The 20,833-nt window shown below is 42.9% G+C and overlaps 1 protein-coding gene across 3 annotated transcripts in view; it reads left to right on the top strand.

Moving 5' to 3' along the window:
- The first annotated feature begins 4,958 nt into the window (after positions 1-4,958).
- Positions 4,959-20,833, top strand: part of PPP3CA (protein phosphatase 3 catalytic subunit alpha) — a 314,628-nt gene continuing 298,753 nt past the window's right edge. For 2 of the 3 annotated variants that reach the window (XM_041759349.1, XM_041759348.1), the window contains exon 1: positions 4,959-5,414. In XM_041759349.1, the coding sequence (XP_041615283.1) occupies positions 5,357-5,414 (58 nt within the window). In that variant the 5' untranslated portion in view covers positions 4,959-5,356. Of the gene's footprint in view, positions 5,415-8,250; positions 8,309-20,833 lie in introns of all 3 variants that reach the window. The other variant, XM_041759350.1, reaches the window with a different exon arrangement.

Genomic DNA, 20,833 nt, shown 5'->3' with positions numbered 1-20,833 from the left:
GTAAATAAAACAAATATGAATATATGTTTGTTAAATCCACATAAATATAATCACCTGATGTCAAATTTTATGTAAAATATAGCTGCTCCATATTAAACTTAGCATATAATTCCAGAAGTTATAGTTTGGTCCCTAATAGAAAAAAATAAATTTTTTCCTGAATACATTTGGTATAACAATTTTTTTATGTTCTCAGAGAAGTAACTTTTCTAAAATGAATAAAACTGCCTTCTGAAAAATATAAGGCTCAACAAAATTTTAAGTGCAAATCAGAAGATAAACAATGAAAAGCCCTTTTAATTTAAACCTAAAATAAAATCCATTTTCAATAATAAATTTTCTAGAGTCTCTATCGTGAAGAGGGTAGAAGTTCACACGTTAGAAGTGGAATGTCAGAGGAATTAGCTTTATGATAATAAGTCAAATTCTTGTACACATTCATGGTCCCGACAGGACTGGCTGTGTACGCTGTAAGTTCTTTAGTGCTATGCTTTCCAATGCAGGTGAGAACAGGTCAGACATACTGCTGTCGACCATCAACTACTCAGAATGAAGTATATGCCTCAGAAGAGCCAAAGCCAGAAGATATTATGCAACTCTTAATGTCAAAACGATAGAACACTCGTCCAAGACCGGAAAGGCCAAATTTTCAAAAGCAGGTTATTCTCAAAACAGGATATAAAATACAACATCTTTATTTCTTTTCTTCAAAACAAAAATGCCTCTAGATCTAGCAGAGCACTTAAGAGCAAGCTAAAATATTGTTCATTTACTCTGATTTGCACCAAAGGAGGTAAGCTGTGACATGGAGCACTTGAATGCATGGATTACTCCATATCTTCAATATTTTTTTCCACATATACTTATCTTTGTAATTAATTTAGATGAAGTAAAGAATAAAATTAGTCTGAGTTATTCAATAGTGAGAGGAAGTAGCACCTTATACCTACATGTTTACAAAGATGTGTATAATTCTCATAAGACTTTAAGATCCTTGAATGGACTAAATCTTTGAGATCTTTATATACTTTTGCATCCTCTAGCACAATACTTTGCACAGAATATGTGTTCAAAGCACAACTGGTATATGAATAATTCATTTCCAAAAAATAAAATTTTGATGCTCGTATATTAAAAGAAATAAGAATATTTTTGTTATTCTGGTAGTGCTGTTCTATAACAGGTACACAACAATTCTGGATTTTACTTTTTGAGTTAAACATAAAAAATAAATAATAACTCACTCTTGTGTATTAGTACCCTACCCTAAGTAATATATCCTCAAGTTTCAATGGAGCAATATGATAAAAATTTATTTTTTCTTTTTGTAAAGTCTAAAGCAGATTTTCCTTGTAGGTGGGCAGGATTCCTTAATGTGGTAATTTGGGCATTCAGCTCTGTCCCTAGTGCCCTAGAAGCTTCTGCATTCAGCTAAAGGATGGGAGCTTTTGACTGAAGAATGCATAATTGCTGCTTAACTGCCTTGGCCTGAAACTGTTCAAACACTTTAGGCCTCAATCCATTGGCCAGAACTGGTCACATGTACCCACTCAGATGCAAGCAGATGCAAGCCAGGGAATAAAACCCCTAACTGGGCAGACCCTCCCCAGAGAGTATACTAAGAAAATGGAAATATAATTTTTTAGCAGATTGCAAGTTGTTTTTTGCCAAAATGGGCTTCCCCTTTTTTCTCCTTTCTTTTTCTTCATAAGCAAAGGACATTGTGTACGTGTATCTGTTTGAAGATTTTATTTATTTATTCATGAGAGACACAGAGAGGCAGAGACAACAGGGAGAGGGAGAAGCAGGCTCCCTGTGGGGGCGCCCAGTGTGGGACTCCATCCCAGGACCCCTGGGGTCACCCCCCCTCCCCCCCACCCCACCCCCAAAGACAGACACTCAAGCACTTAGCCACCCCAGGTGCCCCAAGCAAAGGACACTGTTGAAGTAACTTCTTGAAATTGTAAATTCCAAATGTAAGGTAATTTTATGTAAGTGATAATATAATCAAGGACTACTTGGACAATTTAACAGAATCTTTAAAAATGGCAGCAGATCGTAGGACATCTGAAAAAGTATCTCAATACAAAAGATTTGGCTGTTCTGTATGCCAGGTATGCAAACATAACCAGTCCCTAGTTAATTTCTGCTGGGTAGTTTTCCTTTGAATAGGGTCTAATTTGGGATCAGAAGATGTGTTAGTGTTGCAACAGTATGGGACCATACACAAGCATTGAAGGTGAGTGATGATTATAAGAAGTGTTATAAAGTGATTATGATTCATAACTTTTTTTTCCCACACATACCTCAGCTAGGAGGTGCCCCAAACTTGTAGCGGACTAAAGGGTGTGCCTCAAAGGTGTGCCTTTATTTCCTATTTGTATCGTAAAACTTTTCTATGGTGCTGACATTTTCAGTCTTCTGATCTTGGTTCAAAGGTGTTTTTCCTAAACCTGAAAACTGTGTCCAAATAACGGTGGGGACTGCACCTCTGTTTACCACATGTGGGATTAAAACATTGTGGCCTTGGAAGTGAGCATCGCTGGACGTGGTTTCCTGGTCTTTCCTTGGGCAGGCTCTCTTCTTCACCCATAGGTCTTGGCATCTCTGCCTCACTCTGTGCCATCTGGCCAGGAACCAACTTCCCAAATCTGCCTTAGCAACTAGCTCTGCTGGTGCTCCGGAGACTGTTTTCAACAACCACTTCCTGAGGCGATACAGTGGCCTCTCCGAGCTCATATTTTTATGACAGTTTTACTAGACTCTAGGCTTTATTGAGGGCAAGGACCATTTTCAAGTAACCCATCTCCTCCCCCCCGCCCCCACACGGTACACACACACACACACACACACACACACACACACCAATTACCTACCACAGTGTCTCACATATAAAAGGAACACAATGCATATTTAAATGCACTGTCTGCCTAATTACCACACACTATCCTGGGGTTGTGAATTGGGGAGCAGAATCTTGGAGCTGGTGGCAGCCTCCCCGAGTTCCTGGGACACACCCTACAAGGTCTCCTTTTGCTAGAGGCCTCCACGGAGGCTCCCCTGCCTGTTACTATGCCCTCCTATTCCTTGCAGGCTATACTGCTCGTCATACTCCAGAGCCATCAGTCAAGTTCTCAAACTTACTTTCGAGTCTGAACTCCTCTAATCTGTGTCTCCCAAAACACTTTTGGCTCCATTTCCTTAACTCCCCTAAATCTTTTATTAGGCCTTTTCCTGGGCTCATTGTCCAATTCTGGAAATAGGAAAAAAAACCCTGATATTTAAGGAATTAAGCAATGTAGCGGGAAGGAAGGAGGGTGAGAAATTCATCCAGCTCTTTGTTATCCACAAAGAAGCCAGCTCCAGTCCCCTTGCCCCGTTGGCCAGAGAGAGGGGTTGTGCCAGGAAGTGACTTTCGGGCAGAGGGAGATCTTCTCCTCATTCTGGGGCGAGGCAGGCAGGTCAGAACGGAGTGGCAGTGACTGCCACTGTCACTCTGTGTCGTTACTCTCCTTCCAGCGAAGGCACCAGAGTGGGGATGGCCTTGGGCTTCAGGGCCCGCACACAGCGGGAGCACCAGGTGGACGTCGGAGGGCTGGAAGGAGCAGGGAAGGGAGGTGTGGCGCCACCAGTCCCGACCCCTGGCTGCGTGCGCGCGTGACCGGGGAAGGCCAGGCCCCCTCCCTTCTCCCTGGACACCGTCGGGGCAGCCCTGGGTCGCGTGGACGCCCGTCCCCAACCTCCTTGGCGAGCCCGCCCCGCACCCTCCGCCACGTCCCTGACCCCCGCCGCTCGGAAGCGGCCCCCTCCTGAGCAGGTGTGGGTGCAAGGGTGGGGAACCCCGAGGAGCACCACGCCGCCCCCCAAAAAGCCCCAGTAGCAAACACCACCGTACGCCCATCCCAGGCGGAGCCCGTCTCCCCCAGGTAAGTTGTTCACTCGTCGCCGTCCTGGCGATCCTCCCCGACTGTCCGCCGGCCGCGAGCCCCCGCGCTCTCCCCTGCTCCGCCCTCTCTCGGTGCCCCCCCGCCCTTCCCGCCTCTCCCCGCCAACCCCTTGTTGCCCTCTCCAGGGCCACGCACACGCCCGGAGACGCCCGGAGACGCCCTCCGCACCTGGCTGCTCGCACTGCGGCTGAACGCAGCCGACCGGGCTCAGCGGCCAAAGCGGCGCCGGGAGTGCGCGGGGCCAGGGCCGACGCCCCCTGGGGCTGCAGGTGCCGGGCCACGGCCCCTCCCCCCCCTCCCGGGCGCGACCCCCGCCCATCCGCGGCGCCGACTCCCGGCCGGCCGGCCACGGCGACACCTGAGCGGCCTGCGCGGCGGAGGCGGCGGGCCCGCGGGACTGGCGGCCGCGAGAAAACAGAGCGGGGGCGGGGCCCGCGGGGAGGGGCGGGAGGCGGGCCGAGCGCGCAGGCCGCCGCCAGCGGTGAGTGACGCGCACGCCAGCCAATGGGCGCCCGCAGCCCTGACGTCGGGGCGGGAGCGGGGGCCGGCTCCGCGGGGAGGTGGAGGCTGCCGGGGCGCTGGAGGCGGGGGCCGGGAGGAGGAAGGGGAGGAGGCGGAGGCGGGCGCGGTGGCGGAGGCGGAGGCGGAGGCGGCGGCGGCGGAGGGTAGGTTGCGCCCGGGACTGTGTCTGCCGAGCTCCGCGGCGGTGCCTGTGTGAGCGGAGGAGCGACGCGGGGAGGCAGAGGCGAGCGCGGGGGAGCGCAGCGGCGGGACGTCTCCGGCGGCCGCGGATCAGCGGCGGCGTCCGGCGTGGGGAAGCGGCGGCGGCGGCGGCGGCGGCAGCGGCAGCGGCAGCGGCAGCGGCAGCGGCGGCCGCCTCTCCGCCGCCGGGGACGCCGAGGCACGGCTGGCGGCGCTGACATCGGCGGCCCTGCCTCTTCTGTCTCGCCCCCGGCCCTCCCCATGTGATCGGTCTTAATCCCGGCAGAGTGCGCGCGCGGGGCTCCATTCCGCGGTGCCCGGTCTCCTCGCCAGGGTGGGTGCTCGCGTGTGCGCTTCTCCTCCCCATCCCCCTTCCCCCAAGAATAAAAGAAGAACCAAGAGGCGTGCTTAGAAAATAAATAAATAACCGCCACACACGCGCAGCCCGGAGCGGAGCCGGCGGGGCTGGCGGCGGCGGCGGCGGAGTGAAGGCGGCGGCGGCGGCGGCGGCGGAGGAGGAGGAGGAGGAGGAGGAGGGACGCGCGAGAAGGCAGTAACTTTAAAGCCAGCTCAGAGCCCAGACCTCCAGCCGGGCGGCTTGCAGCGCGGCGGCGGCGGCGGCGGCGTTGAGTGTGTGGCCCGCCGGTCCGGTCGGGGCGTGCAGTAGGACGGACGAGCAGCGCGTCGCTGTCCCCCGGCGGCTGGAGATGTCCGAGCCCAAGGCCACTGACCCCAAGTTGTCGACGACCGACAGGGTGGTGAAAGGTAAGCGGCGCGCCGCGGCCGCCCGGTGCACCGTGTGCCGCAGGGACCCGCGCCGCGGGCCTCCCCTCCCCCCGCCTCCGCTTCTCCGCTCGCTGCAGCCGCGGACCTTCTAGGATCTTGTGCAACCCTCGAACCCCCCTCGCTTGCGCGCCCTTCCCCCAAGCCTCCCGCCGGGCCCCGCTTGGGGCGTTTTTATCCACGGGGGCGTCCGTTGGCAAATGGCTGAGCGGCGGGGAGGCGGCGGCGGGGAGGCGGCGGCGGCGGCGGCGGCGGCGGCGGCGGCGGCGGCGGGAGGGGGCGCCGGGGGGTGGCTGCTGGCAGGGTGTAGCTGCTGTGACAGAAATAGGAAGTGGGTGGCTGCTCGCAGGCTTGCATGGGATCGAGTTTATGATTTTCTTTTGCAGAGGGAGGGGTGATTTATGGCTTTTAAAAAATTAATATGGCATTTTTATGTGGCCGTGGCTTCCCACCGACTGCCTCGCTCGGGCTGGGCTCGCTCCGCGCTCCATTGCAGCAATTCCCTCCGCGCCCCCTCCCCCTCCCCTCCCCTCCCCTCCCCCTCCCTCCCCCTGAAAGGGCCTGCACAGGACTCGCGAGAGAGCGGGAGAGCGTGGGGGGAGCCCGGCGCTTCCTTCCGCGCGGGGCGGGGGCGGCCGCGGGGGGGGGTGGCCGAGGGGACGCGCGGGGGCCGCGGGGGCCGCGGGAGGCGGGGACCGACCCTAGAGCGGCGGCTCCGGGATTCCCCCGCAGGCGGGGAGGAGGACGCGCGGAGCTGCCCTGCGGCCCCCCGCCCCCGCCCCCGCCCCCGCCCCCGACCTGTCATTGCGCCCGATCGGTTCCCCGCCGGAGCACACCTCCCCCGTGGTAACCTCAGCCCGCTCGCCCCTCCCGTGCCCCTGGCACCCCCTGGTTAACCGGCTGTTTGACTCCTGTTACCGGCCCCTCTCCTCTGCCCCGGGATCCCGGGCTCCTGCCTCTGGGCTTCTGGCGGGGAGAAGCCGGGATGCGTGGGGCGAGGAAGGGGCCGGGCAGTGGTGGTTCTCGTTGTGTTTGGCGGGGGCGAGGGGGAGGAACGTCCTGTGAACCCTGGAAGGATGGGGCGACAGAGCGGGTCCGCCAGGACCAAGTAGTGTGCCTCGTCCCTGGTGTTAGGATCCGGAGCGGAGCAGGGATGGGGTATGGACCGGGCGCGCAAGGGGCCTCTGAAATGGGAAACAGCAGTTTGGTGTGGGGAGTGTGTGTGTGTGTGAAACTTAGTGTCTGTTGTGGCCGTGCAAGTGGAGTGCAGGGCAGTCAAGTCATTTGCCCCACGAACACTTAGGTGAAGTAACTCAGCAGCACCCAGACCGTGATCCTGAAGTCCTTCTGGGGCGTTAGAACGGTTCATTGCTCCATTCACGTTGGACGTTGGCTCAGTTTCTAAAGTTGAATGTGTGTCTGTGTGTTCGTGGTGATGGAGAGAGTGAAATATCTTTTCTCCTTTTGGTTGTATTAGAATCATTCCTGCGTGAATGCAGTATTTCATAGACTCATCAAAATAAGGAGGAAATTCCTTTGCAAACATGACTCAAAGTAGGACTACAGATGCACAACTGTTCTTTGTGCAGGGATGGTTCCTCATGTAAAAACAGTGAATTCAAATTCATTCAAAAGAGCTATGCTTTGTATTAAGGGGTTTCTGTTGACGTTTTCAAAAATTAAGACCTTCTGCTGAAATATCAGAGTATCTCCCCAATGTGTGAAGTTTAGGTGTAACTCCAGTCTTTACGTTTAGATTGCATGTTCTCAAAACGAGTTTTGTAAAGCTTACAATTCAAATGATAGCCGTAAATGTGTAATGATTTAAAAAACATTCATATGTGCATACGTAAGTTCAGGTTCCCTGTTTTAAATCACAAAGTGTGGACTCTCCCTGTGAATGTAAAATTGTCATGCAGGGAAGAATGTAAAAATAATTGTCCACACATTCTGACTGGTGTCTTTACCAATTAGTGTGAAGGAGCCAATTCAACCATTCCGTGATTATTTTGTCTTGCTTTTTTTCCAGTGTTACAATATTTTTATAAATGGTTCTTTATTATAAGGAGACAACCCTCCCCCATAATTCCAAAAGAAAGATTTACATATTTTTGCAGAACTGAAACGCACATGTGGATAATATAGGAAAATAGGAATGTCTCAAAATAGGAAAAGGTAATTTTGCATTTGTTTTGATAGGGATCTTGATGTGAATTTTGAATGTGAAATTTGTTTATAGGAAAAAAGTTTAATCAACGAATCCTGATCTTAAGATGGGCATGCTATTTTTCTTATGCTTATTTTAGACTTTATTTTGTTGGCTTAAAAGGCTTATGGAAGGGTGGATCCAACATTTTGTCACATATATGATTTTTATGACTAATTATTTGAAATGGTAATCTATTTTGATTATCAGTTCTCTAAGAAGTCTTATTTCCCTATGTACACACGTGCTTAGTGAGTAGAAAGTGCATGTATGATGAATGGAAAACAGATGACCAAATAATTTTTCCTATTTATAAAAATTAGATAAGACATAGTTCATGGAACCATGACTTTAAATTTTGTTAAAACTTCATCTCAGTGGTCTGAGATTGACTCTTTAATGCAGAAAAGGGATTATCCGTAAGCTTTCCCTCCTTTTACAAAGTACAGATAGTGGTATTTAGTTACATACAGAAATAAGAAGTATTTGGATCATTATTACCGTGGCATGCCATGGTGTTGTTTACAGTTATCTGCATTAGTGTCATCTGGCTTTTGTTGTATAACAAATTGCTATTTACAAATAAAGCTGTGCTTGTGGTTTTGTTTGTAGTAATACCATGATGTGACGGCTTTCTTGATTTGTACTTCCAGAGTGCAACTTTAGAAAGGTAGGTTGAGTTTAAGTCTCAACTAACTATGCAATTTTTCAGGTTTGTAGCATCTTTTAGAGTGTGTCCAGAACCCCTGATCAGTTTTCCAAGTCTTAAAAATGAAAAGGAATGGCAGCTTTGGAGATAAAAAGCATTCATTTAGATTACCTCAGAAAAAAAAAAAAATGATACTTTGTTTAGCAAAGCTGGTGCTGTTTCATTTTGACTGTTTTTGGATAAAAACAATGGAAAGTACAAAAACTCATAGAAAAGAGCTTGGTAATGCCATTCATTGGCAGTCAGAATAATTTGATCCATTTACTATTACATTTTTTTAAGGAAACAAAATATATGCCTAACTATATGACGAAAAGATGGAGGTCGGTAAATAGAAGAATAACGACTCTCTCCTCTTTCCCCCAGCATGCCACATAGTCTGGATTTTCTCTGCCGTGGTGCTCCACAAGCCTGGTTCTAAACTTTGGCTTTGTTCATTTCTTCCTTCCTGTTCCTCCTACCTTTAACTCCTTGACTGGCCTTAACATTCCCTACTGGCTATAGGGAAAGTCATACACTTAGAGGAAGTTAAATTTTATGTGATAAATGTCTTGCTTTGTTACATCTCTTTTCTTTTCTTTTCTTTTCTTTTCTTTTCTTTTCTTTTCTTTTCTTTTCTTCTTTTCTTTTTTTCTTTTCTCTTTCTTTTTCATTTCTAAGCATCTTCCAATGGGCCTCTTACGTTAACCCAAACTGATTTTAATGGTAGAAATTCCAGATACCGAGGCAGGTTGATGGGGGGGGTAAATTCCTGGGAAGAGTTTAGGGGAATTTCTCAAAAGTTCTGGGTAGGGAATTCCGTGCTCTATGTCAGGTTACTTTTGGCTGTGAGGAATGCAGAAAAAAAAAAAAAAAAGCTGTCTTTTTCTGTTGTCAGTTTATATACTATTTGTATATAAATTCTGGAAGAATATCTAAGATTGTACAATCAAGAAGCTGGTAGCCGAGCAAAATATTAAGTAAACAGTGTTTCAAGCCACTAGTGTTTCTAGCTGAATGAGATGGTAATATTGCTTAAGAAGAAAATAAAAATATGCTACATTTAGTAATAATCATCATGTTTGGATATTGAAACAAAATATTAAATAATGCCATTTCTTTGTAGTGTGTCAAGAAGAGCAGCTCATTGTGAATTTATTTTACTTAGATTTGTTACCATCAATTCAGTTTCATGTATATTCTATGTATCTGGTTTTCTGTTTGAACATTAAATCCTTATTAATTCAGTGTTATTAGATGTCAGTGTTTGGTGGCTAAAGTTTACACTGGATGTGAAGAAAGGGGTCTGCTGATCTAATTAATATTATAATGACACAATATGGGCATGGCTAACAGATTCTTTTCAGAATCAACTGAATAGCATGTAAATTAATGCTATTAATTACAAATTAGCTTGATCTGTTCATTAGTATTTTCTCTCAGGATTCCCACTATAAAGTAAATCTAACAAAAATGCATTATTTTCAAAACATTTTGTAACTTAAGGCTTAAGGCAACAATTGAGACTGTGATTCAGGGAAATTCCAGTGATTCTAAAATGCCATTAATTATTAGATTAACATTTAAAAGATAATTTTTTTCTGAAACTGGAGGAAAGAACCTCTACTTTAAATGAACAATGTATTTTAAGACATCCAGTTAAAATGTGTGAAACAAGTAACACTAGAATACCGTTAGAGGTTTACTTTGACATTTGTTTATATTAGTTTAAAAATATGTCTTGTGAATCTATTTGTTTCTATAAATATGACCTGTTTTTATTTGTAATCTTAGAAATATGAAATATGACTTCAATACACTATACACTTACAGCTTTTATAATTGGCTTCTTACAATTTTCCTTATCTTTTCTGTGTCAGCCATGTGTAAAGTTGGAACTAATTATGAAACCAAATAAAGAATCCATTTAGAGTGACCTCATTGGAAAACAGCGTTTTTCTAGACATACCCTCCTTTTAGCAAATCCGGTTAAATTACTCTTTTGAAAGTTTTGCGAAAATATTGGACACTCCAGAACTATTGAGAATGATGATTCGTGACCTGAAACTTTCATAAATATTAAAAAATCATTGGTTTTTTTTTTCAGCAACTTTCTTGAAATTCAAGAGAGATATAGTGAGATTTTGAATTCAGTCTTTTTGTAATTGCACTGTTATATTATTTAAGTCACAGAGTGTTTCCCTCATGTGTAAAATTCTATTCATCCCTCACTTGTGTGAACCAAAGGAACCCCTAATGGAATTTGAGAGCTCAGGTGGTCTGACCTGGTCCACTTGCCTAGAAATGGCAATTTGGTCACTGCTGATACAGAATTACAAATGATAACGTGTTAATGTACTTTGAGGGTCACTCAAGAATAGTCAGAACAATTAATATTGGAATCTGAATGCCTTGGGTCTGCAATAGTAGCGTATGGTGGCATTTATTTTATAATTGAAGAAATGGAGACACTAGATAGAATGGTTGGTCACAGGTGGGACTAGAATGCAGGTAAGTGTAAGCACATTATTTCCTTTAGCAGAGATGCTCTTCTCTCTTGAAAATCTATTTGAAACTTTTGGTATATTTAAGCTATCACATTTTATTTCAAATTTTGCTTTACTGAATGACTAGCTACATACAATAGTTGTAATAGGAGAAGAAGTTGTGTATTTAGTAGAGATATAAATTCTGATGATAAATGTTATAATCTGGTTTGGTCTTGACATGAGGTTTACTAAAGGAAAACTCTTAAACGTTATTTTCTGTTCAGGTACATACACAGAAATAGAAATAGCATATTCTCCTGCTCAAAGTTTTACTTTTATTTGGAAGGTTATCAGAAGTGTTTTTGTCTGAACTACAGATGATGGCCCACACAGTTGGTCTGGTTTGAGGATTTTATTAATTTCTAGAGAATGCTCAAATGAAAATACCAGCCGGTGCTTCATAGGTGTTCACTCGGTTTTTAAAAATATAGTCATCAGGTGGGAATGTAGGCACTGAAACATTATTTCAGTTTGTAAACTAAATCGTTAGTAGTCTTGATATTTTCAGTATTTTTAATTCATTTTATTTTTACCATGTTCCCATCTTCTGTTTTCACAGAGGCTATATAATTGATAAGCCATCAGTTATATTCTATATAAGAAGTCAAATAAAATATTTCATATTCCTCTATGGTTAGGTGATCTGAATCATGGCTTAAATCAGATGGACTGTCAGAGGACCCAGACTATGGCTGGGATCTCAAATGCATTTCACAAATATACTTGCAGTAACTAAAACCTTGAAATTAAAAAAAAAAAAACTTAGGAAGCAGTAATCAGTTATTAAAATACTGCATTTTTTGGAATTAGATATATTCTTTATAAGACCGTCGTAGATTGGTCTTTTCTCTTTATCTTATTATTTCCTTGATCCATGCTTTTGCCTCACAGCAAAGTATGATGGTCTATCTGACTTTCTTTTTTTTAAAGATTTTATTTATTTATTCATGAGAGACACACACACACAGAGAGAGAGAGAGAGAGAGAGAGAGGCAGAGACATAGGCAGAGAGAGAGAAACAGGCTCCATGCAGGGAGCCCGATGTGGGACTCGATCCGGGATTCCAGAATCACGCCCTGGGCTGAAGGCAGGCACTCAACCGCTGAGCCACCCAGGCATCCCATCTATCTGACTTTCTATGAACTCTTGGAACTCAAAATTCTGCTAATGTCTGCAGATAGCAAAATGAACAAATAGATACTGGTGATTTTTGTTAATAGCTGCCTCCAGATTATGACATACCTACCACCTTACAGTGTTTATCAGTTTGAGGAACCTTTCTACAGTTATAAAACCAGAAGAATGATGATTGATTTTGAGAGTTTTATTTATATGGAGCTAAATTAAAAAAAAAAACCCATCAGCTCTAAGGTTCTAATAAGACTTAGAGTCTCTGCATATAGTAACTATCTAGATCCACTTTATTTATTTTTTTCATTTTCTGGGGGGAAGAGCTGCTATTCCTGATTTAAAATGTTCAGTTACCGGGGATCCCTGGGTGGCGCAGCGGTTTAGCGCCTACCTTTGGCCCAGGGCGCGATCCTGGAGACCCGGGATCGAATCCCACGTTGGGCTCCTGGTGCATGGAGCCTGCTTCTCCCTCTGCCTATGTCTCTGTCTCTGCCTTTCTCTCTCTATCATAAATAAATAAAAATTAAAAAAAAATTTAAAATGTTCAGTTACCCCTATGTAGCATTTGAATGTTTTGGAGATTCTAGTTATGTTAGTGTCTAAACTGTGCTGCCTAGGATGCTGCATAAGCATAGAAGGTACATAAAGTTTTTGTTAATATGTATATCAGAGTTTTAGTTTGAAAACTATGATCATTGAACGAGTGGTGCCTAGCTCAGTACCCTACTTCTTATGCACTGCATCAGTTCTTGTCAAATGACTTTGGACATTGCACAGTTCTCAAGTATGCCTCCCGAAGCAATAAATGGAGACAAATTATATATTTATTTTGAGTTCATTTTATTAAGTTCTGATCCTTTGTAAATGGTTCTGTACGATGACTGTATGATTAATTGGAATGCTTCCTTCTCCAGCTGTATCAAGGAATATAGTATGAGAGGGAGGTATTAATAAGGTGATATAATTAGATTGAGGGCAGTTTTGTTGTTTGGTCATTTGGACTGGCATTATGCTCGTTGAGTTTAAAAGGCTAAATCCTTTTCACCGTAGCATACTAGCTTAAGCTTGAAAGCTTTCTTTCAATTTTTGTTATATTTCCCCATAAACTGATCAATTTTTGACAGGTAAGAAAAGATATGTTAATCATCAGGGTTGGATGTATTGGGTGATATATATATTTAAAATTATTTAGATTTGAACTTGAAGAGAAAATGACTTGGCAAATTCCATGAAAAAACAAAACCAGAACCAGGAAAAAAACCCTCTTCTTTGTTTACGTCTCAATTTATCATTTTCTGTAATGTTTTTGTAATTCAGAAATGCAGCCTTCTTCAGCATAACCTCCTGCCCTCCTCCTGCCCTCCCCTGGCCCCCAAAATGTCATTGGATTCTATCCAGTGGGAAGATAACACGGGCTATGAGAAGTTAAAAAAATGTGGCACCAACTCTGCTGACTCCTTATATTCTCCTAAGTGGGCTTTAAGCCATTCGTTGACATTTGTTTTTAAACATCCTGTAAGCTGTGCCATTTTATCAAATTAAATTAAAGCACAATATATTCTCTTACAATGATGGAACCTGAGTCAGGACTTCCAAGTTTGTGTTGTTATTAATATTATTTTGCTTTTTACAAAGGAATTAAAATTTTTTTCATCACACCTGGCATTGTTGGTCTGCTCTGCATATTTAATGCTAATAAAGTACATGCATACCTTCTTTGTGTGGGTTTGATTATTGTCATGGTAACACTTGCCATCATTTAATTCTCATCATTCAAGCCTTGGTTCATATGTCACCTTTTCTGGGACCGACATCTCCTGATATCTTCAATTGGAATAAAGGGACTCAGCCTCTTTATTTTCATGGAAGACACCTTGAATAGAGCATGCTCTGTGAAGATTTGTTTACCTATCTGCCTCCTTCCCAGAAGGAGCAGAAGAGTAGGGCCTGGCTTCATTTATCTTTGTATAATTAACCCTAGTACAATGCCTCCTGTAGAATAGACCTTTGATATGTGGTTGATAAATGAACAAAATAACAGATAAGAAGTAAGGGGGATTTAAGTTTTTAAATTATAGGGTTCTTTTCTGTTTTGAAACTTTGTGAATCCTAAATCAGCTCACAAACTTTTGGTGAGTTTCTTGATTCATAAGTGCCAATCACGTAGAAGGGTTTTTTTCACCTGAGTTTTTGAAATACTTTCTTTTGTTAATTGAGGTTATATATTTTTTGCCTAGTAGACAGCCTGCAGAAGCATAACTGTTGGGAGTGGCTTACCCAGGGTGTGCTTGATTTTCAGTGGGTCATTGTCAGTCAAAGGGGTATAGGTTGAGTTTCTCAAAGGTAGGTGACTTTTTGTTTGTTTTTCTTCAGGAGGACTGGTGGTGATGCCAAGTTGAAGGAGAACCACTATGACAAGCCTCTGGGAGGCCCAGATTAGACTTCAGAATTAAATATAATGGCTAAGAAAAATTGCTTGCTTAGAAAAATACACAAACGTGAATGAATAAAGTTAATACATTTAGGAATCAGAACAGAGATGTAGAACATACTGCAGGCCTAGATAAGGGATGTCTGTATAATACTAATAAAAAATCTTTCAGGCACATCACGTGAGTACAGCCAGCTTGTGAGTCAGCTCTCCTGATGGCACGTTTGTGTGCTGAATCTTTTTATAAAAGTTCAGCCCTGGAATCCACATCAACTGGGAGGAAGTATGGTGAGGCACTTGCTGTCAACTTGGTTCTTACAAAGGACCACTGGTCTGCTAGCCTGAACTTACATGCCTCGCCACTAAAGCAGGTTGCCGGGACTTCCAAGCTCCCATTTATGGGCTAGGATTTTATCTGTCTCCCTAATGCAAAACTACTTTTCCTTGAAGGAGTTGAAGGCTAGGGAACTAGTTTCCCACATAAAATCACATCTTTGTCAACTTCTGCCAATTTGCATTCAGCAGTCAGGAGGGATCTCTCTGTTGCCTTCACCTCTGGTCAGAATTCTGCTAGAATATTCTGTCTCATTCACATGGACTTTCAGAAATAGGTGTAGAAAACTTACAGTATCTTAAAAAAGGAAAAGGAAAAGGAAAAAAAAAAAACCCAACAAAATCTTCCTCCCCCTTTCCCAAGTGATTAGAGAACTTAAAATTGTGACAGGAGGGATCCCTGGGTGGCGCAGCGGTTTAGTGCCTGTCTTTGGCCCAGGGCGCGATCCTGGAGACCGGGATCGAATCCCACATCGGGCTCCCGGTGCATGGAGCCTGCTTCTCCCTCTGCCTGTGTCTCTGCCTCTCTCTCTCTCTCTCTCTCTGTGTGACTATCATAAATAAATAAAAATAAAAAAAAATTGTGACAGGAACTGAAAGGTCATTCAGTCTGAATAATAAAAGGTTGAGTGGTAATTTATAGTTTTTAGGTATTAAAAAGTCTCTTTCTCCAGTGGATCACACTCATACATTTTCTAGCACCACTATCACCTGAAGAAGAGAATACACTACTTGGAAGCATCTGGGATTAGGTGACTTTAAAAAATTTTTTTAAATGAGTCATGGACATTTAACACTGGCATGGATTATGGGGGATGTGGTATGGATTATGGGGGATCTTTTGAATGGAGAGAATAAACGATTCTCATTTATTTGGGTTGTAAGTGTGACAAACCTAAAATTGAGAAATTTTGAAGCTGGAAGAGATCTTGGAAATCAACTCCTCATCTGGCCTGGAGCCATTTCCCTGATTCTGTACTAGTGAGAGGGATTGTGAGATGAGCAGGAAACCTTTTCTCTCTTGCACTCACTGTGTCTGAATCAAAGCAAAACAAACCAACCAAACTCATAGAATTGAAAGGTGCAGCAGTGATCCAGCTCAGGCCATCCTCAATGTGGAATGTCCTGTGCAGCCTCTGTGATGGACAGTAACCCCACTGTTTCATGAACACATCTAGTGAGCAGGAGCTCCCTACTTACTAAGACCTGCTCTCACCTGGTTATTTCTGCTTGCCAGAGTGTTTACTTGGGGTTGACATCAGTCTAATGCTCCGGGGTACACAGTCATTATTTCTATGACTATTACAAAGTTCCATAAAATAGGCCTTATCTGCCTTTCACAAGAGAGCTTATTTGATATTAAAAGACAGCTTTCATGTTCTTATGTGTTCTAGCCACTCCCCACATGGCATTTCTGGTTTCTTCCTTGGCCCTGTACCCTTCCTTTAAAACCATGTAGGGGATCCCTGGGTGGCGCAGCGGTTTGGCGCCTGCCTTTGGCCCAGGGCGCGATCCTGGAGACCCGGGATCGAATCCCACGTCGGGCTCCCGGTGCATGGAGCCTGCTTCTCCCTCTACCTGTGTCTCTGCCTCTCTCTCTCTCTCTGTGACTATCATAAATAAATAAATAAAAATTAAAAAAAAAAATAAAACCATGTAGGTTTGTTGAGGTCTTTGGAAAACGGAGAAATGAGTAAAAGTACATCTTGGCTAATCTTTTATTGAACCTCCAGCACTTTTGAGCTTGGTTTCCAAAGCACTTTGCTTTGGCTTTCTGTGTCCTTATGCTGACCCTTAAACTTCTTGAAACTCAAGTTCTTTACTCGTGGACCCAGCCTAGTATCTATCCCATGATGTCCCTTGGCTGGGTGAGGATTGACACTGTCATGATGCTCTTACTCCTTCTTCCCTTCCTGTTGAACTTCCCTTCAATCCCATTTATCAACTCCTGCTACTGCAGCTCTGAGGCAACAAATACCTACCTTGCTCTATATGTAGAGCTTTCCAGAAAACCTGAATAGCAGATGCATTTTAATAGTGACTTTCTGGAGGTGTTGCTTTCATTTTACTTGCTTTTATTGGTAGTATTGGTAGTACAGGTAATAAAGACAGCATGATAACATGACACCATGACGATATTAGCATGGTAACTGAGGACAGGCCAAGTCCCTTGTTTATTTTTCAAATCATACCATGGAGGCAGCTCTGCACCCCACTCGTCTAAAGCCAAACCTGCCTCCTCTGCCAGCCACCCAGTCTTGGAAGGTTGTTGATAAACAGCTCCTAAGGCCATCGAGTTTGGCTAATCCAGTGATTTCTATTGTAATTTGATAACTAGTTTAAGTTTCACTGAGGCCTAAAAGGGGCCAGTGCCTTCCAACTATGGTGTCACAACACATTTCTGTGTTACGCTCAGCTGTGAGGTATTAACAGCTACTGAAAACAACATACAGAAGTTTGCAAATGACTTATTTAAAAATATCTCTATATAAACTGGGGTGGATTAACATTTGGCCTCAAAATATGACTTTTACTTACATTCTGATGTGTTTCTTCATGCAGGAGAGGAAAGGATGGAGCTGCAGATGTCATGGTGGGCATCTTGCATAACCTGCAGTCTTCTTGGTCTTCTGATGGACCTTTTTTTTTTTTTTTCTGATGGACCTTTTAATCACAGTGGAAGTGATACATCATTGTAATCTGTGGCAGTGATTGATGTATTCCAATGAACATTTTTGAGGAGAGTTTACTAGAATTTGGATTCATGCATGCTTGTGTTTTGTGCAAGTGAATATCCTGTGCATCTTGACAGAAAGGTGCAGTTAGAGAGTATACCTTTACTAGCCAGATCTGTAGATGGGTAGATCTTGAAACCCATAGAGAAAACACCTCTGGGGTGATTTCAGAGTGCTCTGTGCAGCTTTTTCTCCTCGAACATCTCCCAGGGGTCATGCCCAAAATTCCATGAGTAGTTATTTAGGATGAGTGTGGCCACCTTTGAAAGAAGTTTCATAAGTAACTGATCTTTAAAAAATACTTTGATGAATTGACTAAATTTTTCTTGGCCTTTGGATAGTATTGAATTCAAGAAAAAAAATCTGCATTTCAGGAGTCTTTCTGAGAGTAAACTTTCATGTGTCTTTTTGAAGAATTCATATCCCATCTTCTTGTGTCACTCAACTTTCTATCTGTTCCCCTCAAATGTGATTTAATTGTAATATCACAGTTGGAAAATAGATTAAATAATCAATTATTGAGTATAAAATGGCTGTTGAAAAACTAATATTTCCTTCACTTATCAGGCCACTCATCTACCCATCCATTCTTCTATCCTGTCCATGCATGTATTATTACTTGCCTGGCTCTCTGCTGTGTGTTGGGGTTTAAAATAAAGTAGGTGGTCTCTGAAGGTTGCTATCCAGTGTGTGTGTGTAGCAAATCAGAATGTAAGTGGTAATTATTTTAATAGCAGAAGATGCAACATGCTGTGGAGTGTGGGGAAGGGAGTGATTATCTTCATAGATTGTATTTTCATTTTTGACAGAAACACATGGAAACTTTTTTTTCTGTATGTATTATATATAAGCACAATGATAGGACATGGGCTTATTTGTAAATGAAGATGGTATAAAAGGAACTACAGAAGGAGTGATGAGTCTTTATATGTGGAATTCTGTAGCTTTTATAGTTCACCTGTGAGCAAGGTGTATCCTGGGTTGTAGAAGGTGGAAGAGGCTTTAAAAGTACACTAGTTCAACTATCTTCCAAAAAAACAAAACAAAACAAAACACCCAAAACAAAAAACACCAACCTTCCTATTAAGTGGTTAATCACCCCCACTGACCCCACCTGTCCCAGGATATTTACAGCAATGAAGAGGCAGCATCAGAGTGTGGAAAGAACAGCTTACAGTTTGACAAAACCTGCGTTTAAATCCTGTTTTCTCTGTGTGCCAGCTGTGTGTCTATGGGGAAACCATGTAACAAACACCCTGAACCCATTTTTCTTACTGAAAAGTGGAAATCATAGTATTAACTTTGCAAGGTTATTGTTACTGTGAGAGGAATTATAGTTGAAATGCCTGGCTTACTGCCTGCTCAAAAAGAGCCCTTAATACATATTAGACATTGTAGGGTTTTTTTTTTTTTTTTAATTGTTGGACAGCTCCTTTGAAATCAAAGCTTTTGCTTCTTGAAGTAACCTGCATTAAAGTATTCCCCATCTCCTACCCATTGTCAAATCCACTTCAGCTTGAGATCCTCTGCCTCTGAGACTGGCAAAGGTCACCAATGACTGTCCAGTTGTTGGCTTCTGTGATATGTGACATAATGGGCCTCGTCTTTCCTCTTAAAATGCTTTCTTCATTGGCTTTCATAGATTTCCTCTTTGACTTGTTTGCCAGCTCCTCTCGACTGAATCCTAAATGTTGATGTTCCTTTTCTTTTTTTACAAGTTCTTCTAGACAATTTCATCTTGTTACACACATAGGATTGACTACTGCTTATATAGGCTGATGAGTAACACATCTATATTTGTAACCTAGTCTTTTCTCTGTGGAGCTTTCTCTCAAACTCTATACAGAACAGTTGCTGTGAATGGGTATGGTGAAAATAAAGTGGGGTGTTTCTTCTGCGTTTCCTAGCCTGGTTGATGTTATCACTATCCATCCAGTTAAATAAACCTGTCATTCAGTTCAGGTCTTCTAAATATTTCACCTAGTGTTGCAGTAGCCTCCCAGTGTTAATCTTTATGCTTTCAAACTTGTCTCTTCTTTTAATTTTCCCATATTGTCACTAGAGGAATCATTTAAATATGAACATCTGAAAAAAATGAAAATGAACATCTGACTATGCTAATTTCATATTTGATTGGTGATCTTTTTCTTACTGGTTTGTAGGAACTCTTTATATATATTATGGAATTTGACCCCTATTGCATGAATTTTGAAAATATCTTTAATACAGCATTTGTCACATTTAAGTCTCTGTGGTTTATTAAAATACAAGTTCTTGAGAGCAGATAGAACATTTTTATTTATATGTGTATTCTGAATGCGTGTTTGGTCTATATAAAGTTGATTGAACTAAACTGAACTACTTAAAAATTCCAATGATACTTTCCATAGCTTTGTATTTGCTTAACCCCAGTACGGAACACTCTTGCTCATTATCCTGTCCTTCTTCTGTATAAAACTTTTCTGATATCCTCAGGCACAGTTGTGTGCCATATTTCTTATATTTTGTGTATACAATATATCATAAACATTCACAACAAAATTTTCTCTTTGTTAAATTATCCAGGACAAGGCTTTATCAGCTTCATCTCCCCTGTGCTTAGCATGATGCCTGGCACATAATTAATCATAGTCTCCCCTCCCCTTTAGCAAATTGACTGGAAGAGATATACCTGTTCATCACAAAGGCATAATGATGTTAGTACTTCTTTTTCTCCCTCTCTAATAATACTTTTTATTAATGTAGTTCAAGTTGGATTATTTTTTCCTAGTACTCTCAACTGAATGGAATACCTGACCTGTTCATCCTCCTCCCCAGGCATGTTCATACAAATCTATTAAGCCAAGTCTCCTTCACTCTGGATTTTGTAGTTGCTTTATACAATTCTAAGCACAACCTTTAAAGGAATACCTTAGTCTGATTTAAATCTTGCTTATCTTGTCCTCTGGTTCTAGCCTTCTTAGATCTTTTATTTAAAAAACATCTGGATTCTTTTACTTCTTCTGTTTAGTTATTTGCCCAAGTTTTTGTCCTTATTAGATTTTTCTAGGCCTTCTACTTAAAACTGGCAACCAAATGCATTTTTGAGGCCAATTTAGATGAATAAGTTTACAAATCTTTATTTAAGGTTCTGGATACATAACATGGGAGAAAGTCCCACTTGTGTTAATAAAAAGCTTATGGCTTCTGTACAAAAAAAAGGGGAGTGCTTGAACAATTGCTTGTCCTTGATCTTTTCCTTACCTAATTAGTGTATTTTTCTATGACCGTACTTTGGAATGATAATTTTTTTTTTTTAAATGTCCAATGCTTTTGCCAACCCTGAGAT

Source organism: Vulpes lagopus, chromosome 6 (assembly GCF_018345385.1).
Source record: "Vulpes lagopus strain Blue_001 chromosome 6, ASM1834538v1, whole genome shotgun sequence".
Lineage (NCBI taxonomy): Eukaryota > Metazoa > Chordata > Mammalia > Carnivora > Canidae > Vulpes > Vulpes lagopus.
Note: the sequence above shows the minus strand (reverse complement) of the source record. Positions and strands in the feature narration are given on the sequence as shown.